General features: G+C 46.0%; 1 protein-coding gene across 1 annotated transcript; it reads left to right on the top strand.

Annotated features, from left to right (window-relative positions):
- The first annotated feature begins 668 nt into the window (after positions 1-668).
- LOC125942082 (O-acyltransferase like protein-like) lies at positions 669-8,021 on the top strand. The gene is made up of 4 exons (XM_049660025.1): positions 669-707; positions 933-1,119; positions 5,307-5,449; positions 7,411-8,021. The coding sequence occupies exons 1-4, from the start codon at positions 669-671 to the stop codon at positions 7,594-7,596; spliced, it is 555 nt and encodes a 184-aa protein (XP_049515982.1). The 3' UTR covers positions 7,597-8,021.
- The last annotated feature ends 9,843 nt before the right edge of the window (positions 8,022-17,864 follow it).

Here is a 17,864-nt window from a genome sequence, read left to right on the forward strand (position 1 = left end):
TCATTTATTTCATCTAACACGCTGGTGGGCATTACGTAGGGGGGAGTACCGCAGTATATACAAATATAGACTATATAAATAGAAAATTACAACAGTATAGTATGTGTCAAAATACAGATGTAGCTCTGCTAGCAAACCAATTAGTGCTAAAGAACACTTTGGAACTTCACAAGTAACTAAGTAGTACGTTAAACACACAAAAGAAAACATAATAATAAAAAAGGAAAAAAGAAAATATTGACGCTGTGGCGAAGGCATTTCCGTGGTAGCAAGACGATGGCTTTTGAGCATGTCGCAAACTTTTTAGCGGTCCATGCAAGATGCAATGTTATCAAGGAGTGGATTCCACAGTGTAATAGCGTATGGAGGGGGGATGAGCTGTCCATCGCTATTGTTCGACTTATGAGGCGTGCTTTTGGTTGACTGTGAGATAAACGGGAAGATGTTCTCAGGGGAGGGTTTAGGAGCACGTGTCGTGATTCTGTGGGATCATAAAATGAGTGAAGAAGGCGCAAACGTGAAATTGTTCAACGCAATTCAAGTGATGATAGAGGGAGAGTGCGTTTTACAGCGGTAACACTGACTTGCCTAGAATATTGGGATGAGATAATCTGCGCCACGCGATTTCGCGCGGCTTCCACATCAGCAGGAAGATAGACCTGCTAAGGATGCCACACGGATGCTGCGTATTCGAGCTTGGGTCGCACGTATGATAAGTATTCGTTTTTTTTTATTTGAGGAGATGGCTGCTTTCAGATTACGGCATCAATAGCCAAGTGTGCGCGTTTCTTCCTAGTGCTTCCCCTGGTTCTCTAATTAACTACACCTTGCCTGAGTCGATGTTGGACTGTTCGCAAACTAGACCTCACCACAATTTTTCCTTCGACTAGTCGTCTTGAATGTTCTGTTTTGCGTGGGGCTGTCGTATCCAGTGGTTCCAGGCTGCCCAGTGGATGCTGTCTTTGGCTATCATGTTGTTCGTGATGTTCGTGACGGTGCCGTGGAACGGAGGCAAGCTACCCAGCGCCCCCGTGAATGCTATCTATGGCGGGTTCCACCGGCTACTCTGGAGTGCGGGTTTACTCTGGCCATGCTACGCCTGCGCCACAAACCGTGGAGGTGCGTCACAATATTGCGGCTCTCCGCATGGAAAGTTCAGCAGCAATTTCAATGTTACAAGTATTCAAGGAAAAAAAAACAAGTTCCGGCAGAACCCATCTCTCGACGAATGCAGACCTTAATGCGATTAGCATTGAAGCAATGTAGCACACCGTATTGCCGTCGCCGAGACGCGTCATGTATGGGGCGTCTATGCAGACGGGAACCACTGTCGCGCATCCCTCTGGACACGTTGCGCCACTGTGACGCGTGTCTGAACATATATTCAGACAAGATTGCCTGAATATATACAACGCGGGTTCGATGCCACCCAACACCGGTGAAACTGTGCAGGAATTTGTTTTGTCATTGAAGAGGCAGTACATCCTAATTGGTACATACCCAGTTACCCAAGTTGCCACCAAAGAGGTTCATTGAAGAACGGCACATATCCAGTGCCCAAGTTGGTGTCAAACAGGTTAATTGAAATGCGGCACTTACGAAACATACTCAGTGACCGAAGTTGGTCCGACAGTGGGTTTCGAAAATGGCTTCCTCAGCACAGCACCCGATGATCATTAGACCACGCATAACACAGTGACCCAACTTGGCGGTAAAATGGTTAGGGACGTAGATAGCAACAAAAATACCGGAAAGTGCGTGCAGTATCATAAGAAAGCTAATCGCAATAAAAGAATGCATTCACTAAATTTTCACAGTAAGGTCAGACCCAATTAAGATTTCTAGCTGGGATGGGCATTTAGTACGTACAACATCCAGGAAAGGTGCAAAGCCATTTTAATACGATTAGCATTCTTAGGGTACTTAGGTCACTTTCGGCGGGCAGAATGTGTGTCTAGCTATCTATCTGCCTATCTATGTCTCGAACTGTTTTCCCACCAACCTGGGTCACTTAATCTGGATGAATGGGTAGTGCATCGAGCTGCTGTGCTGAGGGAACTATTTTCGAAACCAACCATCGGATCAACTTTGGTTAATGGATACATGTCACTGTATACGTATGTACCCCTTCATCCCCGAGCCCCTGGACGCTGACGTGGGCCACTGGGGACGTGGCACTGAGCATGTGGCAATGGGTGAACTTCAATGAACCTCTTTCAAGCCACTTGGAGCACTGGCGCATTCTCAGTGCCGAGTGGTCTGTGCCGCTCTTGAATGACCCTCATTGACGTTAACCTAGGTAGCTAGGTATGTTCCAATGGGTATGTACCGCTCTACCATGGCAAAAAATGATTCTTTAGATTTGACGCTCGGCGGAATGGAACCCGCGCTACGCGCGCACTTTATGGCGGTGGCGCTAGATGGCGCAGAGTATGCAGTAGGAAGAGCGAGAGAAAAGCCCGGCCGCATACACGTTTCGGCATTGGCAATACGATGTTTCAGTACATTGCTTCCGTGCTAATCGTATTAACGTCGGCATTCATCTCGAGATGTTTTCTTCCGGATTTTTTTCATTTATTTTTTGTTATGCTCTAATGCCATCGATACTGCCGAGCAGGAAACGGTGATGTGAAATAGATCGCGTTGACAAGAAGGTTAACTTGTCCTTGTTTGCTTTCAGATAGAGCTATAGCGGCCTCCATTGTTGCATTCAGTGTGTGGGCTGTCAGCGTACGCAGATATTAAGCGCGTTCGATTTCCTGCTGTGATAGATAATTTATATAATTTGGTTTTCAAGCATGAAGATGATTGTGGAAGGAAGAGGGAAGAGCTGGCTGGCAACTGTCACCCCAAAGAGCCCAACGCCTCCCTCTTCTTGAAAGAAAAAGGCTAAATACAACAGGAAGTCTCAGTGCGTCGCCTGTAGAAAATATAGAAGAGCCATGTGAAGCAAGGGGACATATAGACGCGTGACAAGGGGGAATGGGATATCCTCCCTAGTAAACTGGAGTTTGTGTAAAGTGAAGACAATTGTGAAGTCAGTGAAAGCTACATTCTTTAACGCGGAAGATATGTCTAGACAAGTGCAGCTAAGTAAGCGGGCCTGCTCACCTCGTTATGTTTACTAAGCTTAATCTCATACCATGACAAAATTAATCGCGATAAAACCATGAATCAATCTATAGCAAGCACTATTCATCAGTCAGCCACGTCCGACAGCTGGTTGCAGAAAAACCTGTAAGAGCACCAGTCTTTAGCTTTAGCAAAGGACCAAAACTGGCTTGGCTTCCTTGGTGAACACTTATGGTGAACATTTATGGCATGATGTTCGAAACGTTTGATATGAGGTGAGAACTTTGGTCGAAAAGAAAGTCTGTTTCGGCTGAGTAGCTATAAGAAATTTTCCCCTTACATTTTCATTAACATGAAGAACCTTTATTGAAAACTTTCTTGCATTTGCGCGCATGGCAACTATCATATAATCCGTGAATTACTTCCGAACTTCATTATGACAAGTAGCATAAAATCTGTGCCTTAGGCGTTAAACTTAATATCCATAAAAACCACTGGCGCCGCGACATGTTGCCTTGTGGTTTATTTTGCTCTCGAGATAATTATTCCAATTAACAGGAAGAGCCATTGACGAGATGCAAAGACAGAAGACATAGAGAAAGAAAGGTAGGGAGGTCAACCAGACACCCATCTAGTTTGCTGTCATACATAGGAGGAAAGAGGTTAAGGAGATAACTAGAAAACTCATAGGTCGTAATGCTTCGCTCGAGTGGCTATAATGTGATAGCATGATATCCTATAGTTTAATGATTATCTATCGACATCTCCATGACGTTTTCTCCTACCTCAAAGTCATCTGTCAGTGTCAGTTATGGCATTATAGCTGCTGCCTAGTGTTGTTGTCTATCTGCTGCTGTTTACGACCCTACAACGTCCCAGTTGGTCAACGGGAACATAATAACAAAACGAACACCTTTAGTTTGTTGCTATTAAACCACGACGCATCTACACCCCCACTCTATTACGATCACCTCCATAGAGCGTTGTGTGGCGAAGAGTATTTCGATATCCAGCGTACCAACCTCAAGCTGCCAAACAGCCACCGTTGCTCCAGTAGCATGCGTCTATGTCTCAAACCAACTGCGCTCCTCCATCCCCGCTCTGTTGCCCTTACCCTGCCACTTGGTTGGCCGAGGACATACCTCACCACATTGACGAAGGCCAAGCTTCGATGTGCATAATGATATCGCATTAAACACTTGCAACCCTATTGAAAGAGCCCTGTATGCACCTATGCCCACCATATTAATTCTGTATAGGATCATACTCACCCAATATGAAAATATGTATCTGCCCGCAGACACCCACATGACCATATTAGGTTATGGTACGAGGCATACAGTTACTCTTCAGTAGTAGAGAACACACGTCGTGCACTGGTATCAGGATCGGCCCACTCCTGCCTTAAACTGAATGCGGCGTCTCCTGGATTGCCCATGTTACAAAAGCGGATACAACACCGACGTCGCAGGTTTTAACTGTATAATGATTTTCAATTAAAAGAAGTGAATGAGTGAAACAAAAAGAAATGGAGTCCTTGCAGGGCCCACGCGCCGGGGTGCCCATCACGCCTACAATGGATATCTGAGGACAATGAATTTGAGAAGCTGTGCAACCCCTGCATTGGTTTGGGAGCCTACGAGGCATGTGGTCCAGGTCCCAGAACCTTCATCTCTGGAAATGGTCTAGAATCCAATAGGTTTAACACAGTGCAAAGCAAGTCGCGCTCGACATCGTAACGAGGGCGAAAATACAAAGCGTGTTCCAATTGTTACTGCTGATCTAACAATGTGCCTTCTATGGAATGGGAAATGTATATACAGCATTCGAGTAAAGCATAAACTCTATAAAACCAGCTTGAGTGCTTGACACGTAAAGTTTGGAAAAAAAGAATAATTAAGAAAATTCGTCGTATTTAGTACTGAAGATTGATGACTTCCCTATGTCTATCGCTGTAATGAGTAACATGTTATACAACGAAATGGAATCGGACTTCTCTGCTTACCTACATTTACGCCGGAAATAAGCTTGTACCATGTAACCGAAGGTATCAAGGAGCACACAAAATTTCGCGCGACACCGACGGACATGCTGTCCCTGAAGCTCAGTGCTAAGAGAAAAAAAAAAACTCCTGTTTTTCCAAGAGTTAGCAAAGTTTCTTTGAAGGGTGTGATGCATTCGCTCCCATTTTTCGTGGTTGTTTGAAAACTCAGATGGGGTGGTTCTGCTCACAGGATGGTTCAACAGCTTCTTCTCGTGGACGGCGTTCCGGCCCCTGTCAAGGTTGACTTTCTGCATCTACCTTACGCACGTACCCGTGTTCTACATTCGCACAGGAAATATGAGGACCAATTTCGAGCTGAGCGAGTTTTTTCAGGTATACCCTTTGTTCAAAGCCAATTGCTGTAGTTTAAGGCATTCTTAACGTTTGAACGCTATTGTACTGTATAAATGTAAAATTTTATTTCTAAAGTATGATGACTCTTATGCAAGCTATGGCTCATATATTATTTTTCTCAATTTCGTGCATGGTTGATAAACTCAGCCACGGAATTTTAAAACAGCGTGCGTGTGAATTCACTGAGAAGGGAAAATATTTAGTAGTGGTTTGCCTCAACGGAAGTTATCCCACTTGTAGGGAAGAAATCATGAATGCGACTAAGAGTACAGTCCCAAGAAATTAAGGTACATGCTATAGCTGTGAGCAAACAGTATAATCATATAGATGAGTACTAGAGCTATTTTGTCGCCTACAAGCCAAAGAGAACACACATTCTGCAGAGAATAACAATTTTTGTATTTTATGTGCAACGCCTGCACACTCAGAGCGAACTGCTGACATGCAAAAATCTAATCAAGTCAAATGTTTCGCCGGCTAAATGCAAGGATGTCTACTACTGTATATTTCTTAGCGGAAGTATATTCTGCCACTGAAAACGAGTTTTTTTTTTACCGCGCCATTCTTTAAAAACAGTTCTAACAATATCAAAGCTGCAGAGGTGTACATACAGTATGCCTTTCGAGCTTTCTTAGCGATGTTGGAGCTAATTGGAGCTAACAGGATCTAAACAACCGTACTACTGCAAAAAGAAGGGAAAGAGAAGGTAGCACCAATGGCACATGGTTCCCCGTTGGAGGAGCAAATATACTGAAGGCAGATGTTCTTAGAGTTATTATACCGATGGTGTGGTTTCGGCTTTTGGCGTTGGTCTCCTCAGTCGACAATTGAAGAATAGTAGGTAGACAAAAGGATTCCTTTGACGGTAAATCCTTTTGTGTCGACGATATCCGAGTGCTTCAAGCGTCATAATGGGTGTCATGAACTGGCGCCTTAATAAGTGCCTAAAGACGCAGTTGATGAAAAAAGGCCTCTCCCAGGGTAGGTTTCGGCGAAATCGGGCGCTTTCAGTAGGCGTAAAGCTTAAGCTAGGCCATGCACCATCTTTGCTATGCGACAAACTGTGCACTGCTTCAATTCTATGTGCATGTTACAGGAATAATCGAGTTCTTTTATTGGCGTTGTGACTGGCTACTCTGAAAAACAACATGAAGTTGAACGTTATTTTAGGAATATACCGTTGACACATAAGTTTCCGCTAGGAATCAACGTGTTATTCACGTGGTTAAGACAAGAAAATCACGAGTACTTGAAATATGCCGAAAGCACGTGCGCCGCTCTTTATTAGCATTCTTATGCACGAGTGACATTGTCACTTTAACTCGGCAAGTGACATCCCAACCATAGTGTTTTGAGTACGAACAAGTTTCCCCAGCACCTGAAGCTGTGCGACCATAGCGACTAATCGACAAATCACGCATCCTTCAAGCCGTAACTTGAGGGAGCCGTAACAGTGAGTGATTTCTTCATCAAATTGCCCACACTTGTAGGCATTATACCTCCTAGTGAGCACGGGTTTGAGTTTAATGGATTATACCTACTATGGCTGGAGTGAGCTCTCTTATACGAGACCACTCCGGCTTAGATGGACAAATGTACAACCAAGCTACGCCCTTCTGGGAGCCGAGAGGCAGACTAAGTTTAGCTCCGATTGCTTAATGCGTGGTGCGACAATGGCGCCATTTGTGCAAGCGACACATGCAAGATTGAGTCACGGTTTTTTTACCTCTAAACAACAACACCAAGGACGCATGGGTAGTACGGTTTCAAATATATAAATGATATTAGTATTACAGGTTTTTGCTACATTTCGTTACATACATGTAAAGTTACATGCGGTAACCACTGAACTCTTGAACAGTTCAGTACAGGACTGGGAGATTAAAATATCTTTATGACATGACCTGTTCTCTCCCCTCGGCCCCTTTTTGACATTGCAGCTCAGCACCTCAATGGGAATCTACTGCTTCAGTGTCGTGTTCGGGTTAGCGCTGCACTTGTGCGTGGAGGCACCCGTCTCGCACCTGCAGAAGTTCCTCTTCGAAGGCGACTCTGAGAAGAGCAAGGCGTCTGCTGATGTCAAGCCATCGCCAATCGAGAACGGGGAACAACGGTCAAAGCTATAGGAACCGCCTTGCTGTATAAGGAAAGGAGTCGTTTTTTTCTTCCTCTTTAAAACCAGTTCAGCAGTCATTCTTGGCACCCTGATTATTACTTCAGCCTTAATCACTGATGCTAGCACATCACTAGGTTAAAGTAAAGCTTCGGTTATGTTGTTTCGGTGACGGAAAATCATGAACATGGTGCTCGGCGGACGACACGCATAAGTTATTTACTGTGACACTGTACTTTATTACCATCCCTTGTTTGTTACTCTTCACGTGACACGTGGTCGAAATAAAGACGTTCGCACAATCAAAACGTCTCTGGTTTGCGAAACGCTTCACAGGGAGGTCGCAAAACATTCAGTCTGTTCCACATGCACCTTTTCTTATATTCTGTTTATATTGTTATATTTCCACTTATGTGTTATATGATGTGAAACTGCACAGGGGAGCTGAGGCTTTCGTCAGGCTTTTCAGCCTTAAGCCCTGGCTTCCTCCTTTGTAGCAAAAAAGAAAAATAAACTTCACTTCATTTCACTTCACTTCTTACTTAACTGAAAAGAATTTAGCTTGCATCCACTTGTGTGGCCAGTACGGGGCCAAAATGGGCGAGCGTATGAGAGTGAGGTGAACGATACAAGACTGCGACTCCACCTGGTGAACACTTCCAGGCAAAGTGGCAATCACTTCCCCAAGCATACATAGTCGTAGGGGAATGTCACTGTGTCCAGCTCAATGAACCCGGACAGAGCGCTAAGGGTTACTGTTGGCATGAATCAAACAGTACCCAAAGATGTTATATGAACGAAGGGCTTGTGGTTGATCGGTGCCTTCACTACCGCGCTTCTGGATATATGGACCCTGACCACTCACCGCTGGTTTCTTGACAGGTTCATTAACTCCGTCCCATGATTCGTCGTCTTAATATCAGTTCGGTACGGTTCGTTACAACAAGCACCGGTCACATTGCAGAAAGACTTAAAGGTGGGCAAGTTGGTACGGATTCATAGCTATGCCTGGAGCAGCGCGACATAACACAGACAAAAGAAGAAATACAAAGGAAATAGGCAGTGCATCTCATATTTCCTTCGTCTCTATTCTTCTGTCTGTGTTACTTAGCACTGCCCAGGCACATCTATGACGCACCGCCCAATCGAGATAGTGAACATGACGTTATAGTGAACGTGACTTGCTAGTGACGTGCAGTTCTTATGGCAAAAGTAACTTCGGAATTCGACCCCTGCTTTGCGGACACTAGCTGTACCTTTCAGAACGCTCCATTATTTCAGTGGGACAGGGCAGGATATTGTACTATCATGAAGGAAAAAAAAACTTATTGGCGCCATTCATATCGTGTGTGCTTGGAAACTCACAATGAAGCGGTAGGCGATATTTACAACAAAAACCAAGCTGAAACCTCGTTTTAATACGATGCGAAGTGCACAGAAAAGTTTATGTGATCTGCCGAAATCAGCAACATAGAAACTCGCACTTTTACTCGGTGCCTGGCAAGAGCTTCTTTGTGATTGTGGTCATGAAATGTGTCTCAAAATGAAACATATTTTTGCTTGGAGTTTACAATTAAAAAAAACATGAATGCTGTAAATAAGTAATCATGGTGAGTACTTCTTGTTGGGCCAGTTGGTGCACATAGCTATAAAAGGAGGCGCACTACACAGACACCCTGTCTACTTTTTTTCGGTATGATTAAATTTGCGCCCCGCTTTGAAATGAAATCACGGAGAGCTTCAGATGTTTAACAGTAGCAAAAGTGAACTTATCGCTACAGTGTGAGAGATTTGTTTACTATGCTGTGATAAAATTATTTTAAGGGCCTTGCAACACTGCTCCTTTGGTGATAGCGTGAAAGAGTGTGCACAATGCTCGAAGAATTGGTAATAGAAAAGAAGCCCACAGTCAATCAAGTTCTGCTTTTTGCCTTTGCTTCACAAGCAAGACTTATTCCATGACAATGAAATGTTTTTTCTTGAAAAAAATGAATTCATTCTTTTCATCAGGAAGATCTTCGCAGAACTGTTTCGCTGATGTTCACAGTTACTAAAAAGAAGCCGTGAGGTACGAACACAGAGCTAGGAAGATTGAAACTGAGCGAGGAATCCGGAGGCAAACGTATATTCTCTGCAAATGTGTGTAGCCAAATTGAGAGCGGCACCTTACCGAACGGCGCACCGCTCGAGCACCTGGATGGACAAGCAACTAAAGCACGGATCACAGGTAATGTTTTTGAACGGCAAAGCTCGGCTTGGTGGGCCAGCCGAACACAATATTGCAAGCAATGTCAAGTAACACGGTACTCTTGAGATAGGGTAGACAATATTTTTTTCTAGCTCTCTGTTTCAAGCGTCATTAGAGCCGGGACCAGAAGTCAGTAAGTAAATTTGTTATTTGTCTGCAACAAACAGGGTTAGCCTTGCCGGGGGCTGCCTGCGTTGTTCTGAGCCTGTCCTACCTTTGTGTGTATAGTTATAACTAAAGCCAGCGTACTCCAGGAACTGCTGAACGAGTCATGACACCTTCCTCTTCACAAGTTTCGTTGCCTCTAGGAAAGTAAGACACTGAAAAAAATATATAACTATACGCACTTCCCATAAATCTTCGACCGCAAGAACTTTGATATGAAGTTCTTTTTTTTCCGCACGGTGTCGCCGTCATATGTTCTCTTCCTTATCAAACACCATTTCAGATACAAGTTGATGAACTTTGCTAACAAGGCACCGCAACACGCCTAGGTGATGCCTTTGTGTTTGGTGCGGCGTGGTATTGTGGCGCCACCTAGCATGAACTCAGATAATGGCGGCTGTGGCCTCTGAAATTTAGGCGCACACCATAGTGACTTTTTTTGGCTGCTTTTTTTCTAAATGTTATCAGACATATGTCACAAAGGATGCTTAAACGGCATAAAACGAGATAAATCCAATGGTTCACTGTGTCTTCTATGTCAATATTGCTTTGTGTATGCGGCCATTCTCCGTTCATTGCACACGTGCCTACACGTGTTCTGCGGTCTGAAATGGACCTGCAAAATTTGGCAAGGATATTTACTTGGGATAGCAAATTGCACTTAGTGTTTTTACACGGGTTTCTAAAGACCGGTGTAGTTACATGCGCCGCCAAGGAGCGTAATGACGCAAAGCTTTACTTGCGATGGTAAGTATACTGAGTGCTTATCTGAAGTGTACTTATGATTGTCTTAAGCGTTATATAACATGCGATCAAGTAATGCAGCCAGGAGGACGTCGTGCATACTAAGGTCCCCTCAGGGTTGCCTTCTACAGCTTTTCTTTCGCCATCGAAAATCGTGTTTGTTTTACAGGTTCATATACCGTCGCTTGGAAGTGTATTTGTTTTGTAAAATAAATAAATTTATTTTCACGAAATTTTTGCTAACTTTAAACTCCATAAAATTTACCTACTTTTTATGATCCTTGGTTCATATTCATTCGTATGAAAAAGAAAACAGTTAATCCTGACGCGGGACGCAAGCGATTAGCGGAGGTGACCGGCCAATGGCAGGGACACTTACCAACGCCAATTCGGCCTTTTGTAACGTACAGAATTTTGAAATATCTTCGCTGCCGAGGATAACGTTTAAGCAAGCTCTTACTTATTTCTGAATCATCTCAATACGTTTGGCCCAAATTTCTGGGGTGTGTTATGGATGCCACATATTCCCCAATGCGGCTTCGCAGGTCTACCGTGAATACATTCAATATATGGTTGATACGACCCGCTCACTAAAAGAAGTGCAATCATCGGAACATTTGACAACGATCAAGGAGAGATTCCGCTCAGGAAAGCAATATGGACGCGTAGCCCAACAACAAGAGGGAATTAAATGTATGGTGATGTGCTAGAAGACACGCGCAATGAATGATTATCAGTGGCCGAACTAGGGATGTCTTAGGGTGGAGCCAACGCTCCAAAAAGGGTCTGACGCAGACTTCTCGCTTTAAGTCTCCATCTTCCTATGAGCCCTTTGTCCGTTTTAGCACAGACAATAAAGCACAGATCAACAGGCACATATTAGCGCAACTAGAAGCTTGACTTTATTGTATTTTACGTGTTCAGCTAAGTGACAAGCGTAGTCTATCATTCTGCCTAGTTGAGGAAATATATTTCTGTATGGGGATAGAAAAAACAGATGTTGTTCTGACACACGTGGGACGTTCATTGATTGTAGCTTTTGTCTCGATGATCTCTTGCGTACATTTATCTTTGTGGGAATTGATTATGGTACACTTAAAAAAATCGAAACATATCCACAGTCATCGAAATGCGCTCGCATGTGCCCGCCTCTGTTAAGCGTATGTTTTTTTTTTTTTTTTGAATGCTGGCTTGAACAGTGATTCATACAGGAGCATATCTGTCCCCACGCATGTTTTCCCACACAACAGAAACACACTGGGTACCACTCCTTCTGTGCAAGAAATGAACGGGATCTGATGGTGGATTCACAAATCTTTTATTTTTCGTAAATGCTGTTTGCTATTGGCCGGTCGCCTTTGGTAATAATATGACCCACATCAGGATTTCCTGGCATCTCTTGTTATGAACTTGTAGCGTGTGAACTTCTTTTGTGAATACGGGCCCTGATAGGGCTTCCTATGGCACCCTTGGCTTTTCGGGACTAGAATTATCGAGGAAAAAAAAGGCTATTGAGTCTTGGGCACGGCAAAAAAGATTAACAGACGATACGCATATGTGTTCATAAGGGCACCTCGAGATTGCAGGTATGTGCCAAAACCTAATGAAATGAGTGATTGAGTGAAATAACTTTATTTCGAACCAGAGAAAACGCAGGGGAGACTCCGCGCCCCCCGGCTAGTCCCACGTAGGGACCGGCAAGCCGAGCTTGACGGCCCGATCGCTGGCACTCTGGACGGCCAGGGTTTGGTCGTTGAGTTCGGGGCTGCCCAAAAGTGCAGCCCACCTATTCTCGCTGAAGGCGGAGCCGATGGCTTCACACTCCCACAACACATGGTCCAATGTTGCCGTTAGTCCACAGGCAGGGCAGTCCGCACTGGCATATCTTTCAGGGTACATAGCGTGAAGAACCGCAAGGTATAGGATACGCGCGGGCTTGTAAATGTCGAAGGGTCACCGCCTGCGCCCTGCATAAGGCAGGGTGCGGGAGTGGGAATACCCATTTTGACAGATAGCGATGTTTGGTGATCTCATTATACGTGAGCAAGGGTTCCCCGCGGGGTAGGGAAACTGCAGAGGCGGCGCGGTCAGTGAGTCCTCGCGCGGCCTCGTGCGCGCTCTCGTTAGGGTTAGAGGGAGAGCCCTCAGTTGACCCCGGTGTGAGTGCGAAACCAAATGAGAGAATGGGAAGAGATAATTTTGATGCTTTGGAGAATGCGAAGGGCCTGAAGGGAGACCATCCCGGTTGGTAGGCCTTAATGGCGACCTTGGAATCGCTATATATTGCCTCTCTGCGACCATCGAGCACAGCTAGCGCGATTGCAACCTGTTCGGCTACCAAGGGCTTCGAAGTGCGTACCGTAGCGCAGCGAGTGATCCTGGAATTAGAGTCGGCGATGGAGACGGCGAACGCCTCTTGTCTACGAAGCTTGCCTCAATGTGGTTGTTACGGACATGTTCAAGTAGAGCTCTGGCCCCCTGGCCCGACGTCTGCCGACGTTGTGTGCGGGGTGCATATTGCGGGGAATGCGCGTGATGTGCAGTTGAGAACTGATGTCGCTGGGAATCCGCACGGCATCGGGGCAGTGGTCGACAGGGTAGAGGTCCATCTGATCGAGTGTCTTGCGGCCCGCCGGGGTGCCGGATAGCCTGAGCAGCTGTGAACGCTCTTGCGCCTCGATTATTTCTTCGAGCGTTTTGTGCACTACGAGCTTGAACAGGTTTTCGGTGTGAGTGTTTACAGGTAAGCCGAGGGCAAGCTTGAAGTCCTTTCTGATGAGGAAATTGAGCTTGTTCCTCTCGGCAAGATGCCAATTATGCATGGCTACCGAGTATGAAAGGTGGCAGAGCACAAAAGCATGTATAATGCGGTTGAGATTGTCTTCCTTGATTCCCCGGTGCCTGTTGGCGATCCTCCGGATGAGGCCGAGAGCACTGTCCGTCTTGGCGATGATCCTTTTGAGTGCGGTGCCAATGGTGCCGTCAGACGCGATATACATACCCAATATTCGCAGTGAGTCCACTCTGGGCACCGGGGACCCGTCAATTAATGAAATGATTTAATGAAATGGGGCCGAATTCACAAAAATGCTCTTTCGTAAGAGGTCATTGGCCGGACGCCTTCGCTAACGATCTGTCCGACATAAGGATTGGCTGGAATTTCAACTTACGAACCATTCTATTGAAGAGATTTTTGTGAACACAGACCCTTGTTTTCACGTTCAGATATTTAATAAAATGGCTCGTAGCGAACGGTTTCGCGTCCTCACTCGTCTGGCGGATCCTCTGAGTTCGCCGTAATCGTTGTCGTCATGGTTCTCAAGGGTACTGAATAAGGTGATAAATTCACCGCCGACATGTTGAGTCTGGACCAAGGTCACAAACATTTAGTTCGTAAGAGCTGTTTGGCATTGGTAGACTGTCCTTTTTAATGACATGTTCGAATTCCCGACAGGCAGGCACATGTTCTAAATTCACAAAGATATTCATATGCGCAACGAAAAGTAGCGAAAATATACGCTGATCGCTAGTGAGGATGAGCGTTACAATAGCAAAGACGGCAGCCAATAATAAACGGTTCTTCATAAAAATGTAACATACAAATGGGCAAATGCTTTGCGAATCCAGCGCAAGGATTGCAGTAATGTGTTTTCGAGTGACCCACAAAGTATAATTATTCAACGAGTTATCGCGTTTGTAAAGGAGAGTTCTTAGAGTCGGAGTCAGTTGTTGCTGCAGTTAGTGTACTTACTGCAGACTTAACGAAATTGGGCCAGCGTTGTGTCATGGCTGCTTTACCAATCAACAAAACCAGCTCGTGTATACAAAAAAGTGGTGTGTGGGATGCCACTCGGCAGGAATATGAACTTATTACTATAGTTCTGAAGCTTAGAACACAGGTTTTATTAGTGAGTGTTTGCCAGTGTAAGTTCAGCAGTTTCTTTCTACGACGTTCAACTGTATCGAACGTTAAAAACAATAAGTATAGATTCACAAAGGTTGCATGAGCGATCTTTGTCAAATAAGGCTTTACTTGAAGTAATTTTTCTTCGCTAATATGCGACTAACTCTAGACACGTAACTACATCAGCTGTACTATAGTGCCGCACTTTGTGACGACTTTTATAACTTCCCATTCTATACGTTACTTCAGCTATCGCTGAGATCAGCCACTTGGTGGAATGGATTAACTTCTTCGGGTGAAATCCACAGAGCGCTATGGGCATACAATACGTACGAGGTGCTCCGGGGTATGTGGAAAGATGTAATGGTTTCAGGACTTACATTTGGAAATGCGGTTGTTTGCTTGAAGTCAGGGGTACAACCAGGACTCGATGGAAACTAGAGGTCAAGGGGCACCTCCCATTGGGCGCTCCCTGTATGATTACGAATGAAGCTGTAAAGGGCGATGTGAACTGGACAATTCATGGTAAATAAGCAATAGCACACTAAAAACGAAGACGATGGAAGACGTGAACACAACACAAGCGCTGACTTTCAACTGGAAAACTTATTGAATGAACGAGATAATATACACTCGAACTGCGCATGCGCCTTCAAGGCAGTGAACGATTGAACAATTCAGACAAGCATTCGTGGTTAGATCAGGTGATACTAATAAATTAACAACAATCAAAAGCAGCGTGCTGCTCGGCTATCAACGATTTGCGTGGTCTAAAAAGGATTTTTTTTCTAGGAGGGCTATTGAAGGCTGACTAGCACAGTCTAGTCTGATTTCTGTATTCTATAGGCCTCAAACCGCAGAATTCACTCGGACCGAGGTTCGTTTTCGCCATCCAGACCATTGGCACGTGAAATTTGTTAGGCATATAGAATGAAGAAAGCAGGACCAGATTGTGTTAGTCTGGCTTGAATAGCTTGCAAAAAATTCCTTTTTAGACAACGAAAATCGTTGATAGCCGAGCAGCACGGTGCTTTTGATTGTTGTTAATTTATTATTTATAGTATTGACACGTATACATGTTTATCTTTCACCGGTGGCCGCTTTCCACCGGCTAACAAATGTTAAACGTTATCGCACGGCGCACCTGGGACGCGCCTGTATCATAAGTTTCTAGAACGTCATCGATGCTTCTTTTCGTTGCCTGTTTTCACCGACGCTTATGTTATCTGATTGTGTGACCGACACGAATTGTCTAGAACTTTCTGGAAGACACGCGGGCATCAGGGATTAATCTGGAACCTTCGATGACTCAGGTATAAAAGCCGACGCGTCGCGCCGATGATCAGATTTTCGACGATCGCCGACTGTGTTCGCCGCTATCGTTGTGCTTTGAGTGTAGCTTGCTTTTGTGGGCACAGGTTCGCCTAATAAACAACCAGTTTCGTCATACACAGTCTTAGGACTGTTTTCTTTACCGTCACTACTACGTAACATCTGGTGGAGGTGCTAGTTCGTTCATGCACCGAACGCTCCCGCAAAGCCGCGACCCAAGCCCGAAACCGGAGGACGAGACCAACGTCGCCAAGGAACAGCGAGCTAGCCGTAGACAGCAAGGACTTCTGCCGGAGTACGGACTTCTTCCCGAAAAGACCACTGCAATCAAAGCCAAATCAACAACCAGAATGGCAGCACCACCCCATCCTGCTGCAACAACCTCGGGAGCCACCGACCTTTCGTGGATCATCGGCTGAAGACCCGGAAACCTGGCTGGAGACATATGAGAGGACCGCGACGTTCAACAAATGCAGCGACGACGACAAGCTGCGCCATGTTTACTTCTCGCTTGAAGACGGCGCCAGAACCTGGTTCGAGAATAGGGAGCGTGCACTAACCACCTGGGACCTCTTCCGAGCCGCATTCCTGGACACCTTCACGAGCGTCGTCCGTAAAGAAAGCTGCAGCCTTGTTGGAAAACCGTGTACAGCTCCCGAATGAGAGAATTGGTATGTACACTGAAGAAATGACTCGATTATTCCGGCACGCCGACCCCGCTGTGCCAGAAGACAAGAAAGTTCGCATGCTCATGCGGGGAGTTAAGCAGGAGCTATTCGCCGGACTGGTGCGGAGTCCACCAACGACAGTCCAAGACTTTCTCTCGGAGGCTACGACGATCGAGAAAGCACTGGACATGCGCAACCGGCAATACAATCGCCGTTCGACGCCACATTACGCCGAAGTTCAAGGACTCTCCCGCGACCTACGAGATACCATCAGGGCGATAGTACGGCAAGAGCTGCAGAAGTTGCTACCGTCGTCGCAGCCTCAAGTTGCTTCCATCGCCGATATCGTGCGGGAGGAAATCCAGCAATCGCTCGGACTTCCCGAATCGCCGCAACCCGAGCCGGAAGCGCTGACCTACGCCGCCGTCGCCCGTCGTCAAGGCCCCCCTCCACGCTCGCGCCAGGGCCCCGTAACGCCGCAGTTCCGACGTCCACCACCGCCCCCGCCAGCACGCCCGTCCGTTGTCCAGCGCCGCTACCCGAGAAAGACGGACATTTGGCGCGCCCCCGACGACCGCCCGCTCTGCTATCACTGCGGGGAAGCCGGCCATGTCTACCGCCGGATGTCTACCGGATACAAGCATAAGTTACCATGCCTTGAATGTGCTTGAAGAACAAGTCACCGTTCCGCCTCGCTCCAGCGTAATGATTTCCGTCGGTACCGAAGTGCTTGCAGACATGGAGGGCGTCATCGAGGGCGATCATCACTTACTGCTCGACCGTGAAATTTGCGTCGCTAGAGGCATAGCTGAGCTACGTGCAGGGAAAGCAAGGGTGATGCTCACGAACTTCAGCCCGGAATACAAGCACATTAACAAAGGCACCACGGTCGCCTACATCGACGAAATAGTACAAGCCAGCAGTGCTTTCGCCTTCACGGATTCCAGTGCACCTGCAACAACGACTATAATACCTGAACCAACTTTCGACGTCAATCAGAACATTCCCAGGCATAAGAAAGAACAACTAAAAGCTCTGCTCCTGCAATACAAGGACTGCTTCTCGTCGTCGTCAAAAGTTCGACAAACCCCTGTCGCCAAGCACCGCATCATCACCGACGAAAATGTCCGCCCACTCCGTCAGAGCCCGTACCGAGTTTCGGCGCGCGAACGTGAAGCCATAAGGCAACAAGTCGACGAAATGCTACGCGACGACATCAT

The sequence above is a fragment of the Dermacentor silvarum genome, chromosome 1 (assembly GCF_013339745.2).
Source record: "Dermacentor silvarum isolate Dsil-2018 chromosome 1, BIME_Dsil_1.4, whole genome shotgun sequence".
NCBI lineage: Eukaryota > Metazoa > Arthropoda > Arachnida > Ixodida > Ixodidae > Dermacentor > Dermacentor silvarum.

What these genes read in the sequence shown, in the direction of transcription:
- LOC125942082 (XM_049660025.1), top strand. Translation starts at nt 669, where the DNA reads ATGCCACACGGATGCTGCGTATTCGAGCTTGGGTCGCAC. An exon ending in TATTCGAGCTTGGGTCGCAC is followed by an intron (nt 708 to 932) that starts GTATGATAAGTA and finishes TGTCGTATCCAG; the next exon opens with TGGTTCCAGGCTGCCCAGTG. An exon ending in AGCTGAGCGAGTTTTTTCAG is followed by an intron (nt 5,450 to 7,410) that starts GTATACCCTTTG and finishes TTGACATTGCAG; the next exon opens with CTCAGCACCTCAATGGGAAT.